At 38.9% G+C, this 17459-nt stretch overlaps 2 protein-coding genes across 2 annotated transcripts; both read left to right on the forward strand.

Annotated features, from left to right (window-relative positions):
* The first annotated feature begins 5848 nt into the window (after nt 1-5848).
* Nucleotides 5849-8177, forward strand: LOC112057671 (protein THEM6). The gene is made up of 3 exons (XM_024098175.2): nt 5849-6380; nt 6621-6835; nt 6912-8177. Exons 1-3 carry the CDS (start codon nt 6227-6229, stop codon nt 7155-7157), a joined length of 615 nt encoding a protein of 204 aa, XP_023953943.2. The 5' UTR covers nt 5849-6226; the 3' UTR covers nt 7158-8177.
* Nucleotides 8178-8453: 276 nt separating this feature from the next.
* On the forward strand, nt 8454-17438 carry LOC112045733 (protein THEM6). Its single transcript, XM_024082072.2, has 3 exons — nt 8454-9045; nt 14015-14229; nt 15167-17438. The coding sequence occupies exons 1-3, from the start codon at nt 8886-8888 to the stop codon at nt 15392-15394; spliced, it is 603 nt and encodes a 200-aa protein (XP_023937840.2). The 5' UTR covers nt 8454-8885; the 3' UTR covers nt 15395-17438.
* Nucleotides 17439-17459: the final 21 nt, after the last annotated feature.

Genomic DNA, 17459 nt, shown 5'->3' on the forward strand with positions numbered 1-17459 from the left:
GTAATTTACTAAAGGATTTATATACTTTTTTACGCTCGGACCCCGTTCAAAGGGAATTAAACTCAAAAACCCTTGAACAGGGCATAACATGGCACTTCCAACCTCCCTATGCGTCCCACTTTGGAGGTCTTTTCGAAGCAGGAGTTAAAAGTTTTAAACATCACTTACATCGTGTAGTAGGTACGCGAACTCAAACATATGATGAAATGCACACACTTTTATGTCAAATTGAAGCGGTTCTCAATTCACGTCCCCTGTGTTTGTTAAGTGCTGACGCAGCGGATCCGTTACCATTAACACCTGGACATTTCCTCATCGGTGAACCTCTCACGGCGATACCTGATGTCGACCTTACGAATACTCAACCTGATAAACTGACTCGATGGCGGTGGGTCCAACAAACCGTTCAACATTTTTGGAAACGTTGGTCCCGTGAATACTTACACGAAATTCAACAACGTCATAAATGGTTTTGTAATCGTGGCCCTCCCATCAGTAAAGGTGATATTGTAGTGTTATGTGAGGATAATTTACCCCCCTTACAATGGCGTTTAGCTCGCATACATGCTCTTCATCCCGGGTCTGATGGCATCACACGAGTTGTAACATTAAAACGCGACAATAAACTCTTTAAACGTCCAGTAGTCAAAATTTCACCTTTACCTATTCAGTAAAAATTGTAATTATAAGATTTAGGTTACATATATTTTTTAGTTTTTATATTATATATTTATTTTATAATATATTTATTTTCTTTCCTTTCAAATACATATTTTAATTTTGTTAAAAGATCTACGCTCTTTTAAGGCGAGCGGCATGTTCCGTACTGGAACACAATAAAAATAAAGTGTCATCTATAACCAACCTTGAGGAAGTTTCAAATGTCATTATTTCTTTTAATTTTTATATGACTAATTGCTGTGGGCACGACCTATAGTAAAGGAATCGTTCCATTTGAACAATATATTCAGTTACCCGCAACCAGTCGAGCGGCTAACAACGCATCCCCGTTAAAATAACCATATCGCGATAAAAGGACATACTATTCCTAATCTTCGTTGTGCTATCAACTTATCTATTGTGAGGTGACATATTGTGAAGAAAACCAACATATCAGCGACCTACTTCTGCCGAGAAGACGACGGACCAGGCCTGGCTCCACGGGACACTCCACTCGATTCAGGTTAGTGTCCGCAGCAAAGTCTTTTACGGAACAATTGCTATATCTATGTTTAGCCATTCCAGAATGTCTCTCAAACTTACTTATACTTCTGAGTATTCAGTGGAATTTGGATATCAATCTAGTTCCTCTGTTATCCTTTAACGATTGTACGATCTATTTCCCTATAAGAGGACCGCCAGGCATCACACTGGTCTGTTATTGTACATTAGTATGTCTGTATGTACTTCTGAATGTATTCAGTGAAATTGGGATATCAATTTAGTTCCTCCTCCCCTTTAACGTTTTTACCTTGACGCGATGTCCCTTGGATTGTCCTTGGATGACGGATTTTGGTTTCTCGTTCCTGATTTGCACTGCGAATTATGGATAGCCCTTCCTGCTGTAGTTTTCCAACCTATATCTCCAAGCCAAGAGTGAATTGGTACGTGCGCGTTCCATCAGATGTGATCGCAGCCATGAGCCAGCAGCTTAAACTTATAGCATAAAGATACTTGGTGTAAATGTATTAAATTTTTAAATAGGTCTTTACTGTAGGTATAGGTTGTACGATGATTTAAATCGGATGTATGATCTCTAGCTGGGTTTGAAGGGTGTATGTGCGAAAAATGGTTTGGCTACAAAATTATAGGGACATCCTTATATGAACCGTCGCTCGACCTTTTTAATCATTACATTTAATAATAATAATAATCAGCACCTAGGTTATAAAAACTTTTAAATTACGTAATATTTCTCTTCCATTAAAAGTTTTTATTAACATAAAGTAAATTATTTACAGAACTTATTCTTAAAAAATTTTAATAAAAAAATTCAACCGACTTCCAAGTCAAAAAATAACTTTAACTAAAAAGCAAAAAATAACATCCTACCTATGTGCTACCTTCTGATCAGTTTGAAGGCGGTACCAAGCCAGTGATGTTTTAATTAAACACGTTTTAACTACAAAATTTCTGTGGTTCTTTCAGAAACAGCTTTAATTAAAACACGACACTGGCTTGGCACCGCCTTCAAACTGATCAGAAGGTAGCACATAGGTAGGATGTTATTTTTTGCTTTTTAGTTAAAGTTATTTTTTGACTTGGAAGTCGGTTGAATTTTTTTATTAAAATTTTTATTTTTTTATTTTTAGTGTTAGCATACCTACTGCGTGTGTACAGTCACAATCCATCTAGGTGGAAAGTTCTCATCAACACAAATTTATCAAGTCCAAACACAAGGTAGCTACTGTGAACCGTCGAGGAGTTCTCTTCACTGTCCCTCGTCTTCATCACCAGACCCTTAATACATTCACAGTCCATCTAGGTGGAAAGCTCTCATCAATACAAATTTATCAAGTCCGAACACGAGGTAGCTACTGTGAACCGTCGAGGAGTTCTCTTCACTGTCCCTCGTCTTCATCACCAGACCCTTAATACAGTCACAACCCATATAGGTGGAAAGTACTCATCAATACAAATTAATCAAGCCCAAACAAAAGGTGACTGCTGTAAATCGTTGACGAGTTAAATCGTCTGTGTTTCGGCTCCATCTTCAGACCAACTCTAAACCTTCATAAAGTTGTAGTGGTTTAAAATACCTTATGGAAACACTAACAAACGCACTAGTCGTCTCTACAACTTTCGAAAGTTCCCCTCAACTTCTCCAGGATGCCATCATCAGATCCTGACATGAAAAATATGGGACCACCCTGGAAGTAAACCCTTCAAAACAAAAAAAGAATTTTCAAAATCGGTCAATAAATGACGGAATTATCGCTGGACATACATAAAAAAAAAAAAAAAAACATACATACAGCCGAACGTAGAACCTCCTCCTTTTTGGAAGTCGGTTAAAAATACGTGTTATAGGAAGTAAAATAGTTTTAAGACATTATTGTGATCTTTTGATGCCAAAGAATGATGTATGTAATATCTTATTACAAGGTTGTTTAGTTTAAAGTATTAAGTTTAGGTAAAAAGTTATGTAATATGTGTAAAATAATAATAATAAAAACATCATATAAATTTAAATAACGAGTTTTAATTAATTTAAACTTAAATATATACTTAGATAACATACCTTAAATCAACGCTTTTGTTTATAGGTACGTATACTAATTAGTCTTTCTGTTGTTAGTCTATTTTAATATACTAACGACCGAAAGACTTATTTACAAGACGATGGTCCTGGGTTCGATTCCCGGCTGGGCCATATGAGGTTTTCTGAATTGGTTCAGGTCTGGCTGGTGGGAGGCTTCGGCCGTGGCTAGTTACCACCCTACCGGCAAAAACGTACCGCCAAGCGATTTAGCGTTCCGGTACGATGTCGTGTAGAAACCGAAAGGGGTGTGGATTTCATCCTACTCACGCACCGTTTCAAGAATCACTACCTTCTGTATCCGACTCTTGATCCAACAGTTAAGTGAAAGATGTTGGTCGAAGCTTTTAGCAATAAGACCATTGACTGAAACAACTATCGGAACCAATAATAGTTGGCTCAACATTCCACTTGGCGTGAGCAAGGTTTAAGTATTTTGATACTTTGATACTAGTATTTTAATTTAATTATTATTATTATCCTTTATGTCCTCGACAAATAAATAAATATATTTGGACAAAACACACACCAATATAATATAGCCCCAAAGTAAGCACAAATATTTGTGGGAATCGAACCCACGACCGTGGAAGAAGAAAGCAGCGCCACTAACCACTGCGCCACTCGGCCGTCGATATACGAGTAATTATATGAGTGGTTGAGTGGGTAGAACTTTACTAATGAATTCATTTCCTGCAGGCTCCAGAGTCCAGTCTCTCATTTTGACGTCTAATGAAATAAAATTAAAATAAATCTAAGTTCAACACACGATCCCTCAGAGCCGGAGGGTATTATCACGGACAATAACAAATTCGTGACACTACTCGAAATGAAGATAGAGATCGTCGCGACTGATATAACGTATTAAGTAAACATGGGGCATTTGCCAAGAACATCAACGTTTAAACGACCCCTCCAGTGTGTAGAGTTGTGGTTCTCGATAGAGGTCCTGCGTTCTACCAGATCAAGTCAGTTTAGGATTTTATAATCGACTAGCGGACGCCCGCGACTTCGTCCGCCCTTAGACCTCTTTAATCCCGCCCTTACAGTAGTATCGCTGTAAAAATGGAGTAACTTCTTCCGTTTTCCCAATATTTCCCTTCACTGCTCTGCTCCTGTTAATCGTAGCGTGATGTAAAATATACTATAACCTGCCCAGGAGTAGATATGAAGAATAATTCTACCAAGTTTCGTTAGAATCTGTCGAGTAGTGTTTGTTTCTATAACGAACATAAGACAGACAGACAAAAATTTCACCGATTGCATTTTTGGATCAGTATCGATCACATCCGGTTTAGTCTGGTGGTATACCCATGTAACCACCGGCAATTGTCAGTTAGGTAGAGGTAGGCCGGTAGGCAAGGACGTACCGCCAACGCCAAGGGATTTAGCGTTCCGGTACGATGCCGCGTATGTAGAGTTATGGGTACAATAAACTTGTACGTCTTCCAAGTAAGCCCGTTTACATTTTTGTTTGCATATAAACTGTTTTTTGACGAAGGCCTTGAACGCGAACTCAACACATTGTTGAGTGTTCAAGGCCTTCGTCATTATATAAAAGTTGTTCGTCAGCTCATGCTCCTGTAAGAAAGATAAGTGCTGTAACTTACGGACGGGTGAGGGTTAGGACCGTTGAAATTGTCTCCTAAAGCTACCCCAGTCCAAATTCAATAGTTGCTTATTGTATAGTAGGCGTCCGTACAGTATGGTAAGCATAAGCTGAAATTTTTTTCAGTTTTTTTAAATTACGAAGGTCTAGCTATCACAGGCTCTCAATCCGTACATAACAAAAAGACACAGTAACATCGAGCCATTCACTCTAAATATATTAACTATCTGTCATCAGACGTCACTCGATCCCATTGTTCCACATTGCGAAGAACAAGTTGGTGACTGGGTGGGTAGGTAATTGAACTTTAAAGGTCTGTAAGGCATTTACTAATTGTTATATTGAAGTAAGTAATTAAAAAATGCTACTCGAAGGTGGTCACTTACGAGTTATTACATGATAAGAAATCAGACATCCGTGGCCGTGTTGATAGCTGTATAGTTTATGGATTAGAGTCCCAACTCCCAACTAATATGGAGAAACGTTTAGTCGAAGAAAGAAACTACAATCGGCCCAGCCGGGGATCGAACCCAAGACCACTGTCTTGTAAATCCACCGCGCATACCACTGCGTCACGGAGCCCGTCAAAAGCCGTATAAGCTTATGCTATTATTTATAGGTAGTTACCTACTAGTTTTTTTCGGTTTTGAAAGGTATATAACACTGATAATAGGAGACTAACATTCCGAATGACCACAGTATAAAAGTGAATAAATATTATGACCTATCAAATGAACTGCATATCTAAAAATGGCTATGTCTATGTATGGTCAGTTTGTACGTCCTAGAAGTAGTTGCTACCAACAGAGGATTACCAGCAAAATCTCTCATTGTCTTGCTTAAACACATTGGCCTCACTAGAACTGCAGCAAATTCTATATTATAATGGGTATCCAAAGCTACTCTAGTAGAATCTTACCTAGGCTAGGCAGGGATAACAACTCGAGCGGAGTAGGGGAGTGTTAGTTAACTGTCAAGGACGTCCTTAGCCCTACACCCATCACACAAGTTCAGGGATCTGCTCGAGTTTTTCTCTCTGCCACACGGTGTGATGCACCCGCACGGTGGATCCATGGAATGCTAAGATGTTTCGTATCTAGCATTTTCATTCTATAAAATCCAATGACAAATTAGTTGGTACCAAGTTACCTATTCGTAAGTGCAAGAAATAATTCTGGCAAACCTAGCTAAAGTCAACGATTGAATAGTTCATTTAAATTTCATATTAACTCGTATATATTAAAAGTACCTACTGTACCTACACGTGACTTTGTTGCATTATTAATGTTTGTTATGTGAGTGAATGTCGATTATTAGTACAGTAGATTATTTAAAAATAAAAGGCCCATCATCAGAAAATGGTTTATTTGTGGTTTCCAGAACTAGTTATATTTTTATGTATTATTCATATTATCTGTGACGTGAATTACTTACTTCGTACATGTTTTACTGTGATCAGTGGTCGTATATATCAAGAAAGATGTTCTTTGTGTGACATTACTACTATTTATGGTGAGTTACTTGAGCTTTTTATATCTCTACTCTTCTCTACAGCTTAAAAAGACATAACGGCTTTGCAGGATTGTTAGATTCACCCCAATGTTTTCAGACACTAACCTAATAAATGAGTAATCCAAATTCAGTCTCATGTTATCTGTATTATCAGCTCCTTTTAGAATTTTGAACCTAACCTAACCTAATATTTATTATTTTGTTTAAATCATCTCTGAAGTCACATTGTTTATTTCTCAGGTGTATGTACGTTTCAAGACTGCGACATTGGTTTCAAATGTATTCGCATGGCGAGGCTTCTCCGTGAAATCGACTTTGCCAGATATCATTTCTACGATCGTACTGGAATATACCATCGCAGCAAGCAGTTAGGAATCAGGTCTTTGCAGGGCTCCACATTGACAATATCAGCAGAACCTGTGTCTTTGTTTGTACCATATAAAATAAAAACGAAGGTAAATTATACTTACAACTTAAGACAAGTATATCTCATAAATACCAGTTATATCAACTAATACATTTTTTTTCCAGTTGGTGTACTGGGACGAGAGGAGTTTATTCTTTGAGCATGAAGTGGTGACATTGCATGATAACAGATTGCGATGTTTGCTGGTATCTCGACAATACGGCATTGGTACTTGCAAAAGTACCATATCTAACCTGCTAAAAGATTTACCTGGATCGGAATCAAGTTTAACATGTCCGGATTATATTCAAAGTTGGTTGAACACTATGCAAATATCGAGCTTAAAGTTGAGGAATAAAACTGAAAAATAATGTTTTCTAACTAATAACAGACTAAACTTATTTATACGGAAGTTACGCCCTATAATTATCTAAAACTAATTTGATTAGTTTAATGAAAACTAAAACACACATTTAAATGTGCATATTATTGGGTTTTGATATATACGAGTATACGTACCTAACTATTAAATCCTAAATAATTATATTTTATACTAGCGGACGCCCGTGACTTCGTTCGCCCTCAGACCTCCTCAATCCGACCCTATCGCAAAATCCGTTCTTAGTGGACGTCTACTATCTATAAACTTCCTCCCTGCCGAATTTCAACTTTGTACGTCATGTGGTTATCGAGATTTCGCGATAAATGACCTTTCACATTTATATAATAAGATTTATGTTTGTAGTCCGTAAATTTTAGCACGTTTTACCTTTTATGTAAAACAATTATATCAATCAATGTTCTGTCTGATATTATTACCTAATACCTATCTTTCCTAACGATTAATTATTATCTTTATAATTTTTGTCATAATAGATAAGTACGTCTATAACAATTTTGTTCCTTTTTTTTGAATGTTTAAAAATAGTAGATATAATATGAGCGATCGTCGCGACATCATTAGCTTTACCTCCTGCATTAGGCAACGAAAATGTGGCAAAAACGATGAAAATATTCCTTTGAAAGCTTTCAGCTTTCGTTGCGTGCGCCGAGTCTTTACAAGTTAAAAAAACGATAGCACAGAACTTATAGATGAGATTAACGACATTGATGAGTTTCTTAATGATAAAGATGCTTGGAGCCCGTTGGATCAGCTTCCACCTTCACACAGGAAGTAAAATTATAAGAAATATAAACAGTAATTGTTATCAATTGTAAATTATAATACTGTATGACTTTTTCAAAAGAGCAACTGTTGAGTTTCTTGCCGGTATCTTCTCAGCAGAACCTGCCTTCCGAACCGGTGGTAGAATCTTTACAAATAGTCAACTGACGTGTCAAAAGTGCTTGTAAACTGAGCCTACTTGAAATAAATGATTTTTGATTTTTTTGATTTGATTTTGATTTTATAGTACTTTTTTATATCCCTGGGTAACATATATATCTTTTATATTTTTGACTTTGGTTTTCTAAATTTTTAACCGACTTTAAAGAAGGATAAGGTTACCAATTCGTCGGAATCTTTTTTTTATGTAGGTATGTTCACTGATTTCTCAAAGACGTCTTAACCGATTTGAAAAATATTTTTTTCGTTTGAAAGGGTTTGCTTTCCAATTGGTCCCATAGTAATCATGTCAGGTTCTGATGATGGGATCCTGGAGAAATCAAGGGGAACTTTCGAATATTATTTAATTTTAAAGTCGACATTTGCTGTTTATAGGTATGACGAAAAACCTACTTTTAATTGACTGTTTCTTATTAGAAATAATATATTAGTTACTTAAAAGTTTAAACAGATCACAGCATGAATGAACGTACTACAATAAGCCGATTAAATCGTCATCCGTAGTGAGGTCATACCCAAATGTATAGATAGTTAAGTGGGTAACTGTTATCTAATCTAAATATACTCATTACTAGCAGTTCGTCCAACTACACATTCGCGAAACATGTGCGGTCTAAAATAACATTGTAAAAAATTAATATGTATTTATTATACTACATACTACTATAAATTAATACTTAATTTAAAATTATAAAACATACAATATATAAATAATGTAATATATATAATAGCTAAGTACTTATTTATATTAAAAATGTTAGTGTTATGTATTATATTTGTAACAGCAATTGTTATTGTGACATTGTTTTATGTTTTCTGTGATGTTAACTACTTTATTCGCATGGGTCTAACTGTTCTTATTTCGAAAATATTTCAAAAGAAAAGTGGAATTAAGGACCCCATTACTATTTACGGTGAGTTCTCATATATATATTTTATGTGTAATAATGATCATGTTTGCGAAATAAATGTCAAATCACAAATCTTATGAGTGCTTTATACAGGGTGGCCGGGGAGTTGACGTTCAAAGCTAAAATTTGGATGCCTTGTAACGAGGAGAATCCGAATCACCCCCATGTATATTCAACGATTTTGCTCCGTTTAGGAGATAGATTTTTTTTATGATTTTTTCTGCAATTTTGGCTTAACGCCGGTTTATAATTTTTTTCTCATTGTACAGAGCACTTTTCGTTGGGTTTGTAGATAATAATTAAGAAACATACTCAGGAGTACCACCTTAAAATTACGATTTGACTAGGCATTGTGGAACTTACTTAAAATTTAGTCGCAAAGTCAAAATTACGGTTCTAAAGTAAAAATATAAAGTAGACCCCCTAAGGGCAATAGGCGAGCACAGTATCATGCTCCGCGCGATCGAAAACTATAAAAATTTTCTAAATGGCTCACAACGGTAGATTAAAACCACATTCCCTGACTGTCGGCTTCTTCAATGCAGACGGGCTCACCGATAAATTACTCGAGGTCCGCGAATGGATAAGCGACCACAAACCGGACATCTTTCTGGTGCAAGAGACCTTCTTGAAACCTAGCCTTCGCGATCCCAAAATAGGGAATTACCTAATGATTAGAAACGACCGGACCACCCAAAGGAAGGGAGGTACAGCTATATATCACAGAAGGGCTCTTCACTGCACTCCTCTTGATCCTCCCGAGCTTACTAACATGGAAGTCTCAGTATGTCAGGTCAGTACGACCGGCCATCCGCCGATCACACTGGTTTCAGTTTACCAACCCTGCGGTAAACGTCTCTTAGAGAGTGACATTCAGACACTCCTCTCCTTAAGTGACTCCGTCATTTTGGCCGGTGACTTAAACGCTAAACATACAAGTTGGCTCAACGCTTATAATAACACTAGCGGCAACACTCTAAGAAGACTGACTGACCGCGACGATGCTAATTTCATTTTGCTCACCCCCGACAAACCAACACGTTACCCGAGACTGACGGACACACGAAACCAAACTCCGAGCGTACTGGATCTGGCACTCCTAAAGAACATCACTCTTGAAGTGAGTCCTTTGGAGGTGTTCTCGGATCTGGCCTCGGACTCGGACCACAGACCAGTTATACTCCAGCTTGGCCCCCCGCCCTCCACGACCCCCCCGACCAAAACTATAATTAATTACGGGAGACTGTCTGAGCGTCTCAAGTCCTTGGCTTCACAGCACCTAGATCAAATTCCTGACGAGATAGAAACGTTAGGCGAAGCGCTCGCAGCTTCTTCGAACCTAAATGGCCATATTCGCGAAGCAATAAAAGATTGCACCAAGGAGGTCCCTGCCTTCAGCAAGGCCCCCTTGTCGTCGGACCTACGGGCCCTACTAACGGATAGAAACGCACAGCAAAGACGCTACGAATCTGAACCGACCCGACAAAACGCGAGTCTTCTTTGGACTCTCGGAAGACGGTGCAAGCGTCGCTTGCGCTGGCGTTATGACAGACAATGGGACGACAGACTGAGAGAGCTCGAGCCATCGCACGTAGCCTTCTACGACGTGGCAAGATATCTCAAAGCCGACCGCCTCGCAGCCACCCCACCTCTCAAACGCCCTGGCCTCCCAAACGCGATCGAGGACATCGATAAGGCCGAATGCCTAGCCGACAGTCTGGAAGCCCAGTGCACTCCAAGCACTACGGCATTTGTAAAATCACACGCGAAAAAAGTGAAGTCCGAACTCACTTCTATCTTATCTCGCCCCCCGGACGGAGTCGAAATTACCCCTACGTCATGCGAGGAAGTCTCTGCGGTTATCAAGGGCTTGCGCAAAAAGAAGGCTCCGGGGCCTGATACGATTAGCAACAAAGCTTTAAAGCTTCTCCCGGTCCAGATAATCAACCTCCTGGTGAACATCTTCAATGTTCTCCTAGCTCACTGCGCCTTCCCAGACGCATGGAAAGAAGCCACGGTCATTGGCATCCACAAGCCGGGTAAACCCCGCGACCTCCCGACTAGCTACCGCCCAATTAGTCTTCTCAACACCATTGGCAAGGTGTATGAGATAATCATTTTGAATCGTCTCAAAGCCATTTGCGATGAAAAGCAACTTCTCATCAAACAACAGTTTGGATTTCGATGTAAACACTCATGTGTTCATCAAGTGCACCGCCTCACGGAGCACATTCTAACCGGTTTTAATACATTTCATAACCCCATCGCCACCGGGGCGCTCTTCTTTGACGTAGCTAAAGCGTTTGACCGCGTCTGGCACGAAGGCTTGATATTCAAACTAAACCGTTTCGGCGTACCAAACAAAATGGTACGCTTGCTACACAGCTTTCTGTCCAACCGCACCTTCAGGTACCGTATAGACGGCACTCTCTCTTCACCCAGACAGATTCGCGCAGGAGTCCCTCAGGGCTCCGTGCTCTCCCCGCTTTTATACTCGCTCTTCACAAGCGACATTCCCACCGACCACCCGGGCGTACACGTCGCCCAGTTTGCGGACGACACCGCACTGTACGCGACGGCAGTAAACCGGGTCCACATTAGAGCCCGCCTCCAGAAGGCGGTAAACATTATAGGTAAATGGTTTCGCCTTTGGCGTATAGAAGTCAACCCAGAGAAAAGCGCAGCCGTGCTTTTCACCGGAAAAGCGGTCCCCCGTCTCAAGTCCGGACTCAAAGAAGTCTCCCTTTACGGAGCACCCATCCCCTGGCAACGTACTGCCAAGTACCTAGGCGTTACCTTCGATAACCGCATGAGCTTCTCCATGCACGTTAACAAAGCGAGAAAAAAGGCCGCATACGTAATGCACCGCCTTTACGCTATGATAAATAAGAAAAGTAAATTGTCCCTCCGCTCAAAGCTAACGCTTTATAAAACTACGATCCGTCCGATCTTAACCTACGCTAGTGTAGTGTTTGCCCACCGTCCCAAAGCGACCCTTAGGCCGCTTCAAACCCTACAGAATCGTTTTCTGCGTCAAATCACGGGCGCGCCGTGGTTTTTACGCAATAATGACCTCCATAGAGATCTAGAATTACCGACAATAGCTAAGTACATGAAACAGCTCTCTCAAAACTATTTTGACAGAGCTGCCATCCATCCCAACCAACTAGTGGTTGAGGCCTGCAATTACACTCCCAACCTAAACGCTAACTGCAAGCAGAGGCGTCCCAAGAACGTCCTTTACGATCCAGACGATGACATAACAACCGACAATGCTTCCCAGGTAACACAATCACAAGCTACACAGCGTCTTCGCCGGCGAAGACGAGGTCCCCGATATCTAACGTCACCCGGACGTGGGTTTTCTAACTCATGATCTTGGGGGCGTCCGGACTGATTCACTCAGGTCACGGTTACCTCCTCCAGAATGGCCTTCTAAGCCGAGGTCCGAGTCTCATAGGAGACGCCCTTAGAGAGCCGTTCCGTCCTCTATCTTTCTTTAAGCCTTCGGGTCACATCAGGTGATGCTTCTGCGCTCGCCCAACCCCCCCGGTGACGCCGTAGTGGTTCCGCAGGGAGCTATCGGCACCTACTCAGACAGAAAAAAAAAAAAAAAAGCAAGTTCGAAGTATTATAAAAAAAAACGGGGAACCTATGAGTTCATAGTATTGTTAAAAACTTTCTAGGTTACTAACTAACAAATCAAGCCCAAATAATGCTGGTGTTAACTAGCATTTATTTCTGTAATTGACCTTTGAAGTTAACTTAAGGCAGTTTTTCGCGGCGGTGGCGCTCAAGTGAACATAAATTATTTTATTGCAATTACGCGGTAGATTTAGACAATGTAAATCCTGAATGATGAGATTTAAGTGCGTGCAATTATTTAACTGTCCTTGAGTTATTATATAATACAGACGGCCCACTGGTCGCATGGTCACGTGGTCCGCACGGTCAACTTTGAAGTTAAGGGTTCGTAAAAAAAATCTTATCTTTCTTTCACTCATTCAATATCGGTCACATTATCACTTTTTATTGCCCCGCATGGATCAATAAAAAGTGCGAGCACCGCGAAGGATACGTATATACGCTATATACGTATATACGATACGCTCGTTCTCACTTTTAGGTCTTATGGCAACGCGTAATAAAGCACAATGCGATAAGGACAATAGACGAAAAGACTTAAATTACGTAGCTAAAATTATTTCAGTTCAGTCGTTCTCACATCGTGTTAACAGCTCTCGTCTCGTTTCGCCATTTTTTGTTGACATAAGACCCGTAAGTGAGAGCGAGCGCACAGTATGCTTCACTGTCCTCGCACTTTTAATTGTAGAATGTGATCGGTATTGAATGAGTGAAGGAAAGATAACATTTTTTTTACGAACCCTTAACTTCAAAGTTGACCGTGCGGACCACGTGACCATGCGACCAGTCGGCCGTCTGTATATAGTATCGGTCGCCTTTAATTTATCACAAAAACACTCAGACCAATTATTGTATAGGACCTGCCTCGCTAGACGTTACTTTTCTGTCAAAGTATATGATCAACGATCTAATGCGATTATAAAAACTGTCTCTATAGAATCGATGTTAAATAGTTGTAATCGTGTTCGTCGGTTAAAGAGCTCCGTAAAAATACCCTTTTGTGCAATTGAATTGTGTAAAAAACAGGCAAAAACTTCTAGTTTAGTATAAGATATATACCAAATCTAGGCTCGTTTTCCTCAGAAAATGACAGACAATTTTGTTCGTGACTATGAGTGCGATACAGGTCCTTCTATAATTGGTCTGAGCAGAAACATCATGGGTAACATAAATTTAAAACTTCTGAATTCGATCATAAATATTGTTAACAATTTTTGTTGCTTTTGTCAAGAATTAAATGATTTGCACAAATCGAATTGAAAATGATATAACACAGACTAATTTTAACATCCTTTTTGTACGTTTTAATTCCTTTTGTATATAACAGGTTTCTGCACAACTCAAGATGTAGACTTCTTGTTAAATCATATGAACAACGCCCGGTACATTCGTGAACTAGACTTTGCAAGGGTCAATTTCTACATCAGAACAGGAATTTATGCTCACATTAAAGCTATCGGTGGTGATGTACTCCAGGGCGCAACGAACATACGGTATAGACGGACTATATCTATATTCAAAGCATACAAAATTGAAACAAAGGTGAGAAGCCAGTATAATTCTATGCACTTTTTATACTTTGTAGGAGCTATTGTAAGAAACGAATGTTAAGTAGAATAAGGATCATAGGTGACTGAATGAAAAGAACTCAAAACAAAATCATTTCAAATGGTATGTATGTATAAAGGTATGACTGAAAGTAAAAAAATAGATGTAGGTAAGAGGTTATGAATTATTGAGTTTCTTTCTTAATTATTACAAGCCGACGCCCTGCGGTTTCACCTGCATAGTTCCCGTTCGCGTGAGAAAATATATCCCATGACACTTACAAATAACGTGGCTTTCTAGGTTTAAAAGAATTTTCAAAATAGGTTCCAGTATATCCAGGTAGATCCAGAGATTACCCCTTACAATACCACAAACTTTACCTCTTAATAATATTGTACGAGTAGATATACCAATAGATAATAATTATTAAGTCTCATTAGCATAATATCAATTAAGCGTGATAACCCAGTGGATATAACTTCCGGCTTCATTTCTGAGGGCGTAGGTTCGAATTCGGTCCGAGGCATGGACCACCAACTTTTTAGTTAAGAAATTAATTATCACTTGTCTCAAACGATAAAGGAAAAACATCGTGAGGAAACCTGCATACGTGAGAATTTTCTCAATTGTCTCAATTGTGTGTAAAGTCTGCCAATATGCAATGGGCCAGCGTGGTGGACTAAGGCCTAACCCTTCTCATTCTGAGATGAGACGCGTGCTCAATAGTGAGCCGAATATGGGTTGTTAATGATGATGAGTCTCATTAGCAATCATAACAAAAAACGATTTTCCCATTCTTTCACGTCCCACAGATTAGCACGTTTAAAAACAGACACACAAACACTTGTCCTTAGTAACACATTTCTCTTTATTCATACAGTATTATAGTATACAGTATTATAGTACGAGTATACCTTAATTTTATTTTCAGTTGACTTATTGGGAAGATAAATCACTTTTCTTTGAGCATAAATTCATTACATTCGATGGATTCGTTCGCACCGTAGTATTGTCTCGGCAGAATCTCATCAACGTGGATGCTGAGACGCTTATGAAGAGTATTCCTGGAGCTGAATCGAAGCCAGAGTGCCCAGAGGAAATCAAACATTGGATACAAGCTATGGAAGTGTCCAGCGCTAAGCTTAGGCATAAGAATTAGATTTATTACAAATTGTCATCGATATAAATCGTTAGATGGGCGTTCTTTAATATGGAGGGCCATATTAAAGAACGCTCAATTTTATGTCATTACCCAAAGACGTACACGCACATCTTATCTTAGTACGTAACAAGCGCATGCTGTGGGTGGACGTGGACTTAATAAAATATTTACTGTTTTTTTCTTATTTTAATCCCTTAATTATGCCTTCGTGTTAATTTTGGAAGTATAAAAATAAAAGCCACAATATGAATAACTAGCGGACGCCCGCGACTTCGTCCGCGTAAAAATTGATGTAAACTTCTCTCCCCCTACCCTAACCCTACCCGTACCCTATCCTACCCTACCCCTACCTTACTCCTACCCTACCGCTAACGCTAACCCTACCCGTACCCTATCCATACCCTATCCTACCCTACCCCTACCTTACTCCTACCCTACCGCTAACCCTAACCCTTCCCTACCCCTACCTTACCCCTACCCTAACCTTACCCTACCTTACCCTACCCTACCCCTTTCCTACTCCTCCCCTACCCTATACCTTCCATATCCTTCCACTACCTCTACCTTGCCCCTACCCTATCCTACACTTTCCCTAAATTACCCCTACCCTACCTCTATCCTACCCCTTCCCTACCCCTATCCTATCTCTACCCTCAGCAAAATTGATCCAGCCTTTTGAGCGTGGTGCAATGACCAAAAGACTATAATTTCCCAAGCGACTTCTATGCTAATACTATAAAGAGCTAAAGTTTGTGTGGTTGTCGGGGGTAATCTCTGGATCTACTGGACCGATTTGGAAAATTCTTTTACCAATAGAAAGCTACATTATTTGCGAGTGTCATAGGCTATGTTTGGTCCTCATATTCACACGGGAACGGGAACCACGTAACTGAAACCGCGGGGCGTCATATAGCGGCATTTCTACGACTTTCAGAAATTTTGTATTATCTCCGAAACTATAAAACTAATTAACATACTGTAAAGGGCAAATCTTATCTCTATAATATCCTTGTGATTATTAAATAATTTATTTTGATAAGGATTTAAGTTTAGTTGTGTAAATAATGACGTAAACCTTAGTTAAAATTATAAATAATTTATTAAAGTACTAAAGGTACTATATCTGCTAAAATATAAAAGATAGATATATGGTGTCGCGGACTTTTTTGTAGAACTTTTAAAGGTTCAAAAAGCCTCCATACATCAATTTCAGTTATACGCAATGGTTGAGGCAGCGCATGCGAATAAGTAAGTTTTTCGGTCCGACCTGTAAGAGAAAACCCGCGATAACTCAGTAGTTATATATGACAGAAATATAAAATATAGCCTATAGCACTCCCCGATAACGTAGCATTCTACTGGTGAAAGAATTTTTAAAATCGGACCAGTAGTTCCGAAGATTACCCCATTTCAAAGAATTGTTACAAACTTACAAACTTACAAACTTTACCTCTTTATAATATTATATAGATATAGATATAGATATAGATATAGATATAGATGAGAAATGTGTTACGAGTGATGACGTACACAATTCCGCGACGCGTTGAGGCCCATCTAACGATCTACGATCGATGCCAATTGTGATATGAAAGACCTGGAGAACTTGAAACTGTGACATACTTTTCTGTTCCAATAACGTAGTGATTAATACAATATTCTGTTTGATGTTCACTTCAAATTGATCTACAGCATTATTTATTTTATTAGGATAACTAACAGCTGATACAGTGTCACGTGTAATAATTTACATTAAAATAGATATTGCACAGCTAATTATTAAAAGTTATCACAGTTTAGACTAATTAATATCATGTTTTGTCAATACTACAGTTGTCAGAAATGAAATGAAATGAATCAGATAGAAAGGCGTTTTTTATTAAGTAAATAATTAAAATACCTTAATAGTTCATCATTATAATTTAGGTAATAAATCATATTTATTGAATACAATCTATGTAAAATAATCTCTAACACTGTGTTTTTTTAATTGTTCACTCGCAACGAATTAAGACAAAATATTACTTTTGGCTCAGACTCATAAAGATCCATATTATTAGAA

The sequence above is a fragment of the Bicyclus anynana genome, chromosome 7 (genome assembly GCF_947172395.1).
Source record: "Bicyclus anynana chromosome 7, ilBicAnyn1.1, whole genome shotgun sequence".
Taxonomy (NCBI): domain Eukaryota; kingdom Metazoa; phylum Arthropoda; class Insecta; order Lepidoptera; family Nymphalidae; genus Bicyclus; species Bicyclus anynana.